Source organism: Lynx rufus, unplaced genomic scaffold (assembly GCF_022079265.1).
Source record: "Lynx rufus isolate CCGP_SWC_20201006 ecotype Redwood Valley unplaced genomic scaffold, mLynRuf1.p SCAF_7, whole genome shotgun sequence".
Taxonomy (NCBI): Eukaryota; Metazoa; Chordata; class Mammalia; order Carnivora; family Felidae; genus Lynx; species Lynx rufus.
Window position 1 is genome coordinate 107,736,899 of NW_025814889.1, and position 15,650 is coordinate 107,752,548.

Sequence of the window (15,650 nt, forward strand, 5' to 3'; positions counted from 1 at the left end):
ATTTAAATACTTGCTTTACTGTTTCATATGATATATTGCTACCAGATTGTAAAGGGCCTTGTATGCTCGGATAAGGTGTCTTCTTTATCCTGTGGTCATGGAGAGACCTATTAGCATACTGGGTGTAGATGTAGGTGTTGTGAGTAAACTGCTCGGGTGCATATCTAGTTCCACCACTTCCTAGCTGTTTGCCTTGCACAAGTTGCTTAATCGTGCTATGTCTCAGTGTCTTCATCTATAGAATGGGTATAATAATAGTAGCTACCTCAGGATTTATTCATTAAGGTAATAGAGGTTATACCACACAACAGCAAACCCAGAAACCTATGTGGTTTAATACAATAGAAGCTTATTTTTGGTTTATATTGCATCTGATGTGAGTTCATCCTGTCTAATCTAAGTGGACGTGGAAACTCAGGATGCTTCCCTTTTGTGGCTCTGTCTCATGTAACTTCAATGTAATCTGACATTTTTAGATAATAGATTGTGGTGAGAAAGAGGGGAAAGACCACAGGGAAAAGTACATCTGATATTGAACTGCTCTGCTTTCAAAAGTAGCATTGGTTAGGGCGCCTGGGTGGCTCAGTCAGTTAAGCGGCTGACTTCGGCTCTGGTCATGATCTTGCGGTTGTGAGCTCGAGCCCTGCATCAGGCTTTGCACTGACAGTATGGAACCTGCTTGATTCTCTCTCTCTCCCTTGCCCTCTGCCCCTCTCCCACTCACGCTTTCTCTCTCGCAAAATAAACATATTTTTAAAAAGGTGGCATTGATCATTTCTCTCATATTCCACTGGATGTAACTAGTCGTAAAGCCAAACTAACTGCAAGACAGAAGCATTTTATAGTAGTGCCTGGCATATAGCACGCTTGGTAAATGTTAGCCTTTATTTTTAAGGAGCTATAGAGAAATTTTGAATGGTTGTATGAAAAAGAAAATAGTATTTGTGGAAGATTTCTTTTCAGCATCAAAGTAGTAAGAGATTAAGGAAGGTAGCCACGTTCAATGTTAGTAGAAAGTCCAGGAATTAAAAAAGGACTAAAATTAAGTAGTGGAAGTGATCCCAGATATTGTACAGATCCTTCTACTTTAGAACTGGAAGAATGACCTTAGAGTAACATTTTCTACACAAAAAGAAGAGCAATTATGTCTAACAGGCTCTGCTTTGCAGGTGATATCATTTATAATGAAAATATCTGATGGATTATTTTTAGGTAGATATCTTTATTTTCCTAAGTAACTATATAGACTATGTGTAGTTATTACACACACACACACACACACACACACACACACACACACTGTATGTAGACTTATGCAAGGCAAGTATGTCTGCATGACATCTATAATGTCATAGATAACCAAAATTATTTGTTGAAGGAATACATTATAGAAATTTACATTGTAATGTGTAAAATCTTGAAAAAAATGCGTTTCACTCACTTTAATTTTTCTCTTGGATTTTTTAATGTTTATTTATTGATTTATTTATTTATTGAGAGAGAGAGAGCATGTGCACAGGGGAAGGGCAGAGAGAGAGAGAAAGGGAGGGAGAGAATCCCAAGCAGGCTCTGCACTGCTAGCATGGAGCCCGATGTGTGGCTCCATACCACAAACCATGACATAATGACTTGAGCTGAAATCAAGAGTCAGATGCTTAACTGACTGAGCCCCCCAGACTCCCCTCTATTGAATTTTTAAAATTTACTTCAGGGACTGAAAGTATTATTACCCATAAATTGACAATTGATACTTATTTATCGGTTTGCAGTAATTATCAATGTCAGGAGTTTTACAACTGGAGTCTTTAGACTTTTAGGGACCATAGTGTTTGTGACATTCTTCCTGTTTTCTGAAAACCTGCTCTTAGTACAAGTTACTACTACTATACTACTACTATACCAACTATTAGTTAATATCAAATTATAAGGAGATCAGACATTGCAACTATTTAAAGAAGGTGTATATATATGTGAAACAAACAAACAAAAAACCTTAAATATGTTTCTAGACCTTTTTCCACCTGGGAAAAGGACTCTGTCATCCAAAATAGAAGTAGTCAAGGTCCCCATCTAGATGTACTAGCTCAAGTTCTGGGGCCATGCTTTTCTTACACTGGGATTTAAAACACGAATCCCCAGGTTTTGGGTCCCCGTTTTTAGAACCTAGACCTTAGAATGAAACTTCCCACACAAAAGGTAAAGTGTAATTATGCCCAAAAGCCTCTTCTTGGCAGGTGGTATTATTTATAATGAAAATACCTGATGGGTTGTTTTTAGGTAGATATCTTTATTTTTCTAAGTAACTATATAGACCAAATCTATGATGACAAACAGAAATAGGTGGCTGTGCCCAATATTCAGAGCAAGCTCTTTTCAGGCCATGGTTTTTCTATTAGGAGTTGGGCAAATAGGACATGAATTCTGTTGCTGATCTGGTATGAGTTTCCATTCAAACAGCTGCCATGTTGCCAGTTGCAATAACTAGAAACAAATCTATGTCCTGAATAATCTTTGAATTTATTTATGGTTTTTTTTTTGGTATGAAGAATAAATACTTAGTTTGTTGGATAAAATATGCTCATAGTGAAATATATTGATATAAATCTGTTTAAATATATAAAGATAAACATTCACATTTTACTACTATGCTAAGTATATATATTTAGTGCTATACTAACATATACTATACTTACTATGTATATATACTTTACAGTTTTAAAGCAAATATTTAATTAAAAATAATATTGAAAAAAGGTAGTATTTATATTATAGACATGTACAATTATTTAGCTATTATAATTTCTATGTTTAAATAAAATTTACTGTACTAGAGTAAAACCAACTTAAAAATTTTGCTTATCAAATTTCACTTAGATCAGTGGGCCTAATACAGATTTCATAATTTCAAGAAGAGATTCAGTTATCTAAAGGGTTTAAAATCTGGTAATCTATAAAATAGGGATTTGTTAATGAAAGGATCAACTCAAACTTGGGTAAGCAGTATGTTCCAATGAACTTTACATAACCCTGTGATACCAACAAAGGGATTAGTTATAGATTTTCCCAATTGGCTTCTTACTTTCATGTCTGGCCAGTGATAACATGGACAAAACTGATGTACTAAAAAAATCTCTTTTTAAAACTTAATCTACAAACTCAGTTTGGAATCTCCTTTGGGAATGTGTTTCATTCGTTAATGATTAATAGAGTCTCTTAAGTGACAGAATATTCACCAGGAAGTTTTCACTAAATGAAATATTGATTCAGCCCTTGGCTAGGAGGACCCCAGCTGGAAAAACTAATGTTGAGATCTCACAGTATTCTTATACTTCATTTCCAACATGAATCAACTTGTTACAGCACTTTCTAATATATTCATCATAGAGTCTTCTAAGGCTGCATTTGAACTGAAGGCCAACCTACTACACTACTGATTTATATAGTTCTGATAACTATTCCTTTAAAAAAAATAGCAAACAATTTTTAACATAAAACACCAAATCAAATATGGATATTTATTATATAAATCATAAATATCAAGATATTGTCATGGTCTTGAAGATCCAAACAAACTAATTTTCCAAAGAAATTTCAAATATTTTGACACAAATAAACTGTTTTGGACTTTTTCTTATGTAAAGGTGATGAATGTAACATCAAAATATTTTCAATGTAAAAATTCAAGCCCCATTGATCCACATTTTCTGTAATTATTCCCTATAGCTATAATATTGTACATAATAATATCTATATTCATAGCCATATTCAAAATGTAGTATTTGATGACAAAATTATCATTTTGCCCCTTGCTAATCTGGTTAGTTAGCATCCAAACAGCTTCCACATAATGCCACTTGCAATACCTACAAATAAACCTAATGCCTTGTATTAGTTACCTTTGGATTTACTTATTTTCTTATTATTTTGGTTGTCTAGGGCATAAACAGTTGTTTTGTTAAATAGAGGATACTTGTGGTAAATCATTGGTCCTTCCATTAATCTGATAAGCAAATTCTTATATTTTGCTTCTAGGATTATATTGGGTCATTTAGTTAAAATGGCTCTTCGTTTTGTCATTAATTATTTCTGAATAGAAAACTGGTTTCTCTATTTGATATGTACTCTGTAACTTCAGTGTTACAAGAACACTTTCCTAAGAAACTTTTGCACCATTTATGTAAAACCAATGGCAATGTTAATCAGTGAACAGATCATTGGAATGTAAGTGTCCAGGCCCACAATGTCTCTTATTTTAGCAAATTCTCTGGCATCGTTGATATATATAGGGCATGCTTCAAGTTTACAAGAAAGCTATATTTTTCTTGAAAATTTAAGACAATTCCAGAATGATAAAATTTCAAAGTTTTTTTTTTTTTAAGTTTAAACCTGAACATCTCTAATTTTTGCATAACTTGTTGTAGCCCATTCCCCGCCCTCCCCCCCCGACCCCCGCCAATGCATTGGTTCTTTAAAGCCATAAGAAAAGCTATATTTTAAAAACGCAGGGGCGCCTGGGTGGCTCAGTCGGTTGAGCATCCGACTTCATCTCAGGTCACGACCTCACTGCTCTGTGAGTTTGAGCCCCAAGTCGGGCTCTGTGCTGACAGCTCAGAGCCTGGAGCCTGCTTTGGATCCTGTGTCTTCCCCTCTCTTTGCCTCTCCCATGCTCATGCTCTGTTTCTCTCTCTCAGAAATAAAGAAACATTTTTAAAAAATTAAAAAAACCAAAACAATAGTTCTGGCAAAGAGAGGGGGAGACACAGGAAGGGGCACCTGGGTGGCTCAGTTGGTTGAGCATCCAACTTTGGCTCAGGTCATAGTCTTGCGGTTTGTGAGTTTGAGACCCGCATCAGGCTGTGTGCTGACAGCTTGCTCAGAAGCTGGAGCCTGCTTCAGATTCTGTGTCTCCCCCTCTCTCTCCCCGTCCCCTGCTCGTGCTCTGTGTCTCTCTGTCTCTCAATAATAAATAAATGTTAAAAAAAAATAAAATGCAAACTCCCCAGAACCCACCAACAGAGGTCTTTGGTGTAAGTGAATTTAAAAAATTATCCCAGGTACTACTGATACAGTAGTTCAAGGAGGATCTTTTCAGAGACCTTGCCCTGCAAGGTTGGAGACACACATAGAGATTTAGCCTTGAATTACCATCACAATGGATTTAGAGAGTGACTAAGATAAAGAACACATGTGTGAGACCCTGTGGTTCTCGTGATTGCAGCATGAGTATTTTCTTCATTTTGTTGACATCTTCTTAATTAGATAAAATGACACCTGAAAGATGGCTGTTCAAGAGGGTTTTAAGTGTTACTTCATCTGCAATATCACTGTAGGTCCAGGATCCCAATGAAAAGTATTATAGATCCAACAGCTTATTGTTATTGTTCAACCAGAACTAACTGAACAATAGAAATAAAAAAAACAGCTTTACCTCTTTAAAAATTTTTTTTAATGTTTATTTTTTTGAGGGAGAGACAGAGCACGGGCAGGGGAGGGGGAGAAGTAGAGGGAGACACAGAATCTGAAGCAGGTTTCAGGCTCCAAGCTGTCAGCACAGAGCCTGACGCGGAGCTTTAACTCATGAACTGTAAGAGCATGACCTGAGCTGAAGTCAGTCGCTTAACCAACTGAGCCACCCAGGCGCCCCAGCTTTATCTAAGTCTTAAGAGATCCAAATTATAATAAGAAAATCTGCTTTATTAATTTTCCTTATAAGAAATATACCTATTTTAAAGACCAAAGCAGGTCATTAGCATACCTCATTCCTTCCGCTGATCAGGTCCACTCTGGAGACCAAATTATCAAAGAGAAATTTGCATGGTACACAAGGAATTAAAACTGTTGGTTATTGTCTAGGGCTGGTTCCATCACATTATTGAAGCCTTACGTTTGCTCTTCTGTATTTTAGGAGATGATCTAATGAAATAAGATCATCAATAGGATTAGAGCATGTTCTTTTTTAAGCTGTATAAACACCAATACAGTTTTAACTTTTACTACCCTTTATTATCACATTTCAAAAGCATCTTTATTTCATATGTGGCATTTTATAGCCACGTTATTCTGACATGTCATGTCTTGAAGAAAACTTGACTGTATACTTGAAGGAGATTTAGAATGCAATATAGTTTCATTACTAATGTAATAAACAATTTGATAGGATAGAATATGGATAGTTAATCTCTCCATTATATTTTAATTATTACCAGCTTCAATTTCAGAGCTCAACCTTTCCTTGTTTTGATGGTAGCCTCAGTCAAAGATTTCATGTTATATTTAGTATTGCACCTCTGTGATGAATAGCCATTATCTTAATTAGCATTCTGCTTTTGAACCACATCTTAAAATGAATCCAAACAGAAATGCAATATATGCTAGTTATTTAACCTTTTGTAGTAAGTGCGGTAGTTTATGATATGACCAATATTGGTATCTTCAAGCCTAAAAAAAAAAAAAAGCTTAAAAATTTCCAAATAAATGGACCCTAGTCTTCACTTGATCTTAGCCAAAAGGCCAAGAAGTGATGGACCCAAGTTTTCTTAACTAGATTAAGCTCTTTAACACTGTAAAACATCTGATAGTTATCTTGAACATAATCTGTTTGCTTTCCCTCTTTCCTTATTTAAATATCTGCGAGAGAAAAAAAGTATTATTTCTCAAAGGGTGGAGGGAGGTAAGCATGGGAAATTAATCATGTATCCTGAGTAAATGAAAAACTATGATGTTCTTCTCTTTTTTTGCTTTCATTAAAGGAAAAGTATTTATACATTTCTTGTGATTATCTTTTATTAAATACCAAGACTATCAAGACCATAACTATACATAGTAATGTGTTATGACTTTAGTTGGGCCTTGGCATTTTTGCCTCAGTGGACCACTTTCTTCATTTATATATAAAGTATACATAAATATGTAAATATAAATTTATATAAATATAAGTTATATATAAATTATTATATAAAGTATTTCTATAAATATAAAAATTATATTTTACAATTGTGTTTTTATAAATGGATATGTTGACCCTGACTATATACCATCTAGGTGGAAGGAGTACCTGACTGGAGTTTTCTTTCTTAAACCTTGGCATTTTTGTAATCTTATCTTGCTGTCCTTCATTTAGTTTTTAGAGAACTGTGAGTTTGTCTTATTTTGTGTTTTAATTAAAAACTTTATATTTGGGGGCCATGTGGGTAGCTTAGTCAGTTAAGCACCTGGCTCTTGATTTCAGCTCAGGTCATAATCTCATGATTCATGAAATTGATCCCCGTGTTGGGCTCCACACTGACAGTGCAGATCCTGCTTGGGATTCTCTCTCTCTCTCTCTCTCTCTCTCTCTCTCTCTCTCTGCCCCTTCCCCACTTGTGCTCTGTCTCTCAAAATAAATAAATAAACATTAAAAAACTTTATATTTTAGAGAAGGTCAGGTTATCAAAATTAAGCAGAAAATACAGAGAATTCCCAGGTATACCCTGTCCCCACACATAGACAACCTCCCCGACTATCAGCATCCTACACCAAAGTGGTATACCTGTTATAATTGATGAACCTACATCAACACATCATTATCACCTGAAGTCCATACTTTACATTAGGGTTTATTCTTGGTGTTGTATATTCTATGGATTTTGACAAATGTATAATGACATGTATTCGCTACGTAGTATTATCATACGGAATAGTTTCACTGCCCTAAAAATGCTCTGTGCTTTGCCTGTTCCTCCCTCCCTTCACCTTAATCCCTGGAAAACACTTATCTTTTTACTGTCTCAGTTTTGACTTTTTTCTAGAATTTCATATAGTTGGAATTGTACAGCATGTAGCCCTATCCTATTGTCTTTTTTCACTTAGTAATATGCATTTAGGAATCTTCCCTACTCATGGCCTAATAGTTCATCTCTTTTTAGTGCTGAATAATACTCCTTTGTATGGATGTAACTCAGTTTATTTATCCTTTCACCTACTGAAGGACATCTTGGTTGTTTCCGGGTTTTGGCAATTACAAATAAAGATGCTATAAACATCTGTGTGGAGATTTTGGTGCAGATACAGTTTTTAATTCATTTAGGTAAATCTGAGAAGCACATTGCTGGATCGTATAGTAAAAGTATGTTAACTTTTGTAAGAAACCACCAAACTATCTTCCGAAATAGCTGCACTGATTCCGCATTTCCACCAGCACGAATGAGGGTTTTTATTTCTTCACATCCTCACCAGCATTTGGTATTGTCAGCGTTTTGAATTGGCCATTCTAATAGATAATAGTATCTTGTTATTTTAATTTACAGTTTTCTAATGACAAATGATGTTGAGTATCTTTCATATACTTACTTACCATCTGTATATTTTCTTTGGTGAGGGGTCTATTAAGTTTTATGGCCCATTTTTTAATTGGTGTATTTATTTTCTTATTGAGCTTTAAAATTTCTTCATATATTTTGGATAACAACCCTTTATCAGATATTTTTCCTAGTATATTGCTTGTCTTCACATTCTCTCGATACTCTTTCACAGGGCAGATGTTTTTAATTTTAATGAAGTCCATCTTATCAATTATTTCTTTCATGAGTTGTATCTTTGGTGTTTTTATCAAAAAGTCATCATTATACCAGTGCCGTCTAATTTTTTCTCCTATGTTATCTTCTAGTAGTTTTATGGTTTTGCATTTTACATTTAGATATATGACCCATTTTGAGTTAAATTTTTGAAGGATACAAAGTCTGTGTCTAGATTCACTTTTTTGCATGTAAATGTCTGATTGTTCTAGCATCATTTATCTTTCTTCCATTGTATTGCCTTTGCTTCTTTGTCAAAGATTAGTTGACTGATCCACTTTAGTAGATTCATGGAGGTCTACTTCTGGATTCTCTCTTCTCTTCCATTGATATATTTGTCTGTCTCTCTTCCATTGATAAATTTGTCTATTCTTTCGCCAATACCATACTGTCATAATTACTGTGGCTTTGTAGTAAGTGTGAAGTGAAAAGTGTTAGTTTTCCAACTTTTTTCTTCTTTTTCAGTGTGGAATTGGCTATTCTTGTTTGTTTTTTGTTTTTGTCTTTTTGGATTTGTTGTTGTTGTTTTTTGGCTTCTTTTTGTAAATTTTAGTATCATTTTGTTGATATACACAAAATACCTTACTGGTACTTTTAGTGGGGTTGCATTGCATCTAAAGATCAAGTTGAGAAGGAGTGATCTCTTGAACAATTTTGAACTTCCTATCTATGAAAATATCTTCATTGGACATCTTCCCATTTATTTAGTTTGTTGATATCTTTCATCAGTTTTGTACTTTTCCTCGTAAGAAATTTAGTTTCTAACTAAGGGGGATTTATTCATTCAAGAAGTCCATTTTACCCCTTTGACCATTAATGGCCTTGTGAAAAGAGGCCCACAGTACCCTTGTGAAAGGATTGGGTAAATACTTATAAATGGCTAGGCCTGGTGGAAAGCTCTTGCTGTCTGGCTTGGTTTTTCACACGATTAGCCTTTTAAATTGGTACAGACTTTTGTGCATACTTTGAATATTTTTATTATCATAATTTTTAGCAAGATTCAAGAAGAAATATAAGTTTAGATTTTTCAGATCATGATAAACAAGGTGATTGTTTACTACTCTTGTTTTAGCCCTACTCTTAACTATGTTTTACTAAGAGAAACAATCAGAATTTACCTCTACTTCTAAAATAAGCAACAAATTTCAGTAGTTTTATTTTAATTATCATATTTTTAAAATACTGTATCTGATATTATTTTTTTATAATGTAGCTTTTTATTTACTCCCAGCCCAAGTTTCCATCTGCTAAATTTCCCGTTTATGTTATAGAAGAAAATGGTTAAATGTTTGTCAAGTCTCTAAAATTTAACTTTGTACATGACATGATACCATAGAAATTTTTAACAAATTTAACAGTGTCATTTTCTCTACAAAATCAATAGCATTTTCTGAGATATATTCTGTGTTTATATTGTTTAAGTAATAGGTATACGGTTATTTTAGATATAAACTCTTCAAGATTATTTATTTTTTTCCTGCTTTCAATAGGCATTCTCTACTTAAAGTGTTACCGGCTCTAAGAATCCTCAATGGTGAAATGATAAACTCTTGTTCAGAAAGGCAGACTGAAGAATACTATCAACCAGAATTAGGACGTTTCTTGGTACTTTGTCAGTCCCAGATTCAAGAATTCAACTTACTAATTGAAAAGTATATTACTGTGAAAGGGTAAGACTGTTCTCTTCTCATAATTTAAAGAAATAATGCAATTTATATGATTAAAAAAATACGCTGATTAATAGTGATGTTTTTTTAAATTAGTACTGTGTGTTTTAAGGATATTCTCTCTTAAAAACACAATATAAAATATAATTTCAATGCTAAAGTGTTAGATAAGTGAAATCATGAGGATAGCTTCAAGACAAGAATCAGACATCCCTTCAGTCAGTCATTCAATGAATCAGTCATAAATTTATTTGACAGTGATTGTAAACAAAATACACAATAAGCTAAGTTTTATACTTTATCTTCAAAGAATTAACAGATTAGCATAAGAGAAAATTAGACAAACAGTTACAATGGAGCAAGGCATACAACATTTATTATGTATTAGATATATTGTACATATATTAATATATTCAAATATTATCAGCGCACAGTAGATAAGAGCAGTCAACACATGCACATATTCAGAAGAACAGAAGTTGAGAGTAGAATCCTAATTAGATATAAAAGAAAGAGAATTTCCCATTCCCCCTCCAAAATTCAGGGTACATTAGTATGAATGAATTATATTTGATCTTTCTATAACTGTATATTCTTTTATTTTTAAAGATTTTTAATATTTTTTATTGAGAGAGCATGAGTGGGGAAGGAGCAGAGAGAAGGAGAGAGAGGATCTCAAGCAGGCTCTGCACTGTCAGGACAGAGACCAGTGTGGGGCTTGATCTTACAAACCATGAGATCATGACCTGAGCTGAAATCAAAACTTGATCGCTTAACTGACTGAACCACCTGGACACCCCTCTATAATTATATTTTCTAATTTGCATTGCTCCAGAAAACACAAATGAAAAAGGAAAGTGATTTCATATTTCACTTATGATGACTCTCCATTAAAACTGGAATTATAATTGTAATATGCGCTTCTAAATACCTAAACTTAATTTTTAAATTATTGCTCTTTGCACTTTCATACATGCCCATCTACATAAGATCTGGTTTTTCTATTTAAATATTTTTGTATATAGTCCATTCAGATTAAAAACAAATCTCACAGCTTTTAAATAATCCCAATTGTCTAGGGCACCTAGGTGCCTGGTGGCTCAGTTGGTTAAGCATCCAACTCTTGATTTTGGCTCAGGTCATGATCTTGATCTCACTGCTTGTGACTTGGAGCCCCACCTCAGGCTTTACACTGACTGTGCGGAGCCTGCTTGGGATTCTCTTTCTCTCCCTCTCTCTCTGCCTCTTGCTTGTTCTCTCTCTCTCTCTCTCAAAAATAATAATTGTTACAGATAATTACTTTTTACTTTTAATAAAGACTAAGGTTATTTACATTTATTTTGTGCAAAACTAAACATACTTCCTTGAATATGTATGGTAATAAGCAATTTTTTGTTTAAAGGTGACCCTTGATATCTGTCATGTTGAAACATAGATTTCTCAATTCCTTTGGATAATCCATTGTCATTGCAACTTGTTTCATTTTGGCATTGATAATGGAAAATAGACTATATTTTATATTAATAATAAATGGTGAATTCAATACCTAATCAATAACCACTTGATATCCCAATATTGAATTGAAACTTTTCTACATTATTAGCCACCAAAATGAATGAAATACAAAATATCAAAAATATATATTGGAGGAGACTATGCTAATGTCTGATAATACCTTTGTGAACACAAGACTATTTATCTCTACATTTAGGAACTATAACTTTCATTTTTATGGTATGGTTAAAAGTTTTGTATTTATTTATATCCTGAAAGAAAAAGATAAGGCAGCTTGTGGCTATATATTAAATATAGTTAGAAAATATACAGTTGGAGTAAGTAAAATTAAAAAAAAATAAATAATGGAAGGTAAATAAAGTGTAGCCAAGAAAAAGGCTCATACAAGTGCAAAGTTCTTTATATTTGCTACTGAGATCCTCAAATCTGGCAAACAGAAAGTTTGATTAATTACATAACCCATAGCCTCCATAAGATAAAAATTCAACAATTGTTTAAGAGAATCACCACCATTTATATCTTAAAGTATTTGAATTTTCTTTGCAATGGATTGTTTTTCCAGAGAAAAAGGGGAATAAAAACTTTCCCATAATATAAATTCTTTGTTTAAAAGTCCAATACAAATATTTTGCATGGCAAGAGTCAATGTAGAAAGTACTTTTAACTTTGTTTCATAAATAACTTCTCCAAATTTAGGCAGCCATGATCTCTCATGTTTATGGTAGTAAAAGCATGGATTTTTCTCATTCAATTGTACCAAAAATACCTAGAATAAAAATGGTTCTAAAACTTCCAGACATTTTGTCTGGATTGACGGATCTAAATTAGCTAAACAAATATTTTCAAATTTTGTTAGAAATGAGATCAATTTCTATATAAACAACCAGAAATAAGTTTTTAATGAATATTGTAGTAAAGCTTAATTTTCATGTCAAACCACACAAGGGAAATTTCCAAAACCTATATGTTTTAATATTGGTGATATAGTTCTTATTATTAAATGTCTTCTTTATTTGTTTAGAAATTTGGTCACCTTGGATGCTGCAGAAAATCTCTGCCATTATAATAAGAAATTAATGACACTTAGTAATGAATGCCGATATTCACATGAACGCGGGGATGCACGTATCACCCAGAGAGAAGAATCAGAAGTCCAGCAAAATCATTTAGCTACAGATAGTGATAGCATCCTGCAAAATAGAGTTCTCCAGTCTTGTGCAGACAGGTATAAACTGGAATCACCAGATATTTCTGAGAAATGGATGAATTCTGACTCTAGTCATTCTATATCAACCAAATCCTCTCTATGTGAAGATACGGAAGGAAGAATGCAGGGAGAAATAGCAGACCAGAAGAGAGAAGACAGCAAATTAAACAGTGTCCCCACGAAAAGAATCCCATTTGTGGAAACAGTAATGACAAGTTCTCTGCTGAGGGATTGCCAAAATATTGGACATCGTAATAAAATGTAAGACTTAATACATCATTTTTCTTTACATTGTATATTTTGTATTTTTTATTGATAGTATTCGTTCATGTTTTGGTAAAGGATTTAAATCACTATTGTATTTCGTATGAATTCCTTTAATTATGTTTTTATGATGTGTACAAATTATTAATTATAGTATGTATGAATTTGAATTTTGGCAGGTTCTGATTTAATTAACTAGTATTTCATTGAAAATAAGTACATGTAAAGTTCTTTCTGCTTTCTAATCTTTAAACAATTTAAATGAATTTTTAAGAAAAAATAAAACACTCTGCTATTCTAAAAATAATATAAAGAAAACTTGCTGAATAATCAGGTAATTTCATTTTTAAAAGTATACCTTTTCATGTACTATGTCTTTGCTTCTTGATCTCAGAATAATTTAATAAGCATTTATGCAAGTATTTGAATGCATGTGCTATAATTTTTTTTTTAATTTTTTTTTTTCCAACGTTTATTTATTTTTGGGACAGAGAGAGAGACAGAGCATGAACGGGGGAGGGCCAGAGAGAGAGGGAGACACAGAATGGGAAACAGGCTCCAGGCTCTGAGCCATCAGCCCAGAGCCCGACGCGGGGCTCGAACTCACGGACCGCGAGATCGTGACCTGGCTGAAGTCGGACGCTTAACCGACTGCGCCACCCAGGCGCCCCGCATGTGCTATAATTTTTGTTGGCATAACAACCTATAAAGTATGCCAATATTCTTTGATATTAACCACATAAACCTCTTCCAACTATTAAATACTTTAATTTTTAATTTTTTTCTTTCAAGTTTTTATTTAAATTCCAGTTAACATACAGTATATTAGTTTCAAGTGTAGGATTTAGTGATTCATCACTTATATACAACACCTAGTGTTCATCATACAAGTACCTTCCTTAGTACACATCACCCATTTAACCCATCCCCCCACCCACCTCCTGTTCTTAATAGTTAAGAGTCTGTTTTATGGTTTGCCAACTTTTAAATACTTTTATAAAGCTAATGGCTTTAATTTTTTTATCGAACCAGTAAAGATAAATATTACTTCAGCTTGTCAACTTTTTTCTTTTTTTACTGTTTGCCACTGTCAAGCCAACAAAATTAAAAAATGGTTAAATTTAGCTTTTCCTAAAATAACAGGTGCTGAATAGGGCAGAATGCAGAAAATCACAGTAGCTGACCTTATTTTTCCCAGTCTTTATTCTTTCAGAAGTTGTCAGTGTGAATGGTGATTTCTTTTCTGAAGGCTATATTAAAAAGTTTGTTATGCTAAAACTAAGATGTATTCCCTAGTGCAAAAATGTTTTAAATTTTCTTAAAAGTGGCTTTAATATTTCCTCCTTTATATTTCATCAGTTTATTTAATCAATTACTTTTGCTCTGTAAGGGAGGAAAAATATCATCTTTTACTTCCACCCTTCTAAGTTCTCAGCTGGTATCCCTGAAACAAAAGGTAAATGAATAAGAAAAAGGCATAAAAATGTATTTAATATGTTTCACATGACATGGAAGTCTTCCTAAAGAAATAAGACCTGAAGAAATAGTTAAACCTGAGCATTTTCGTATCGGGTTTGACAAAGAATAGAAGGTTGTGGAAAATATAATTAGGGCAAAGGGTATAAGCTAAGTGTAGTAAACTGGGGTAAATTTAGCAAGGCCTGTTGATTCAGATTCTTCTTGTCATCCGTCTTCAGATGAGAATGCTTCTTTTCTCTGGGTACATGAAGGACACCTCTCACAGGAGGATCTTATGGCCTGCTTCTGGTGAAGGTCAAAAAGCCCTTCCTGGACATGCTGTTTCTCAAATTCCTACAGCTTAAAATATTTAGTATACCAGGATGCCATATTTTGAGGTAGCATATTCTGAACCCCATCAACTCCAAACACTCCAGACCCTGCCTATTGTAATTTCATATAAACAACATTTAGAACTTCTTAATCTGTTATCAATAAAATAACTAAATGATGATAATAAGGAAGGATGGCGAACTGAAAATATAGACAAGCCAAGGTCCTAAAGAATAATGAGAAAAGAAAATGTACGCATTTACTGAACCTCACCATTCAGTGTTTCAGGAAGATTCACTGTCAGTTGTGTAGATGTTTCCTAAGTATGATTTACATGTGTTCTTATGCTAAGGGCATTTTATCATTATGATTTTTGCCAAAAAAAAAAAAAAAGATAATGATGGTGATGGTGATGATGGTAGGCACCTCTGATACAAGCTGTTTTTCTCAACATGGAAACATCCTACATTCAGGAAGCCCCAAAGTCATCATGTTTACCTGCTTTCAGTGTAGTAAAAAGCAGTCCTTGTGTTAGTGTAACTGAGGAAAATATCCCTCACTGTTGTTGTTTCCCTTGGGAAATTTTGATGATGTTGGGCTGAGGAATTCAGGCACTCAATGACTGGTGAGCTTTAGAAGAAATTTACAGTTACA

At 33.7% G+C, this 15,650-nt stretch overlaps 1 protein-coding gene across 1 annotated transcript in view; it reads left to right on the forward strand.

Annotated features, from left to right (window-relative positions):
- Window positions 1-15,650, forward strand: part of LRRIQ1 (leucine rich repeats and IQ motif containing 1) — a 202,522-nt gene that overhangs the window by 65,521 nt on the left and 121,351 nt on the right. Inside the window, exons 14-15 of the mRNA XM_047065006.1 lie at window positions 10,043-10,222; window positions 12,756-13,202. Of these exons, the coding sequence (XP_046920962.1) occupies window positions 10,043-10,222; window positions 12,756-13,202 (627 nt within the window). The remainder of the gene's footprint in view (window positions 1-10,042; window positions 10,223-12,755; window positions 13,203-15,650) is intronic.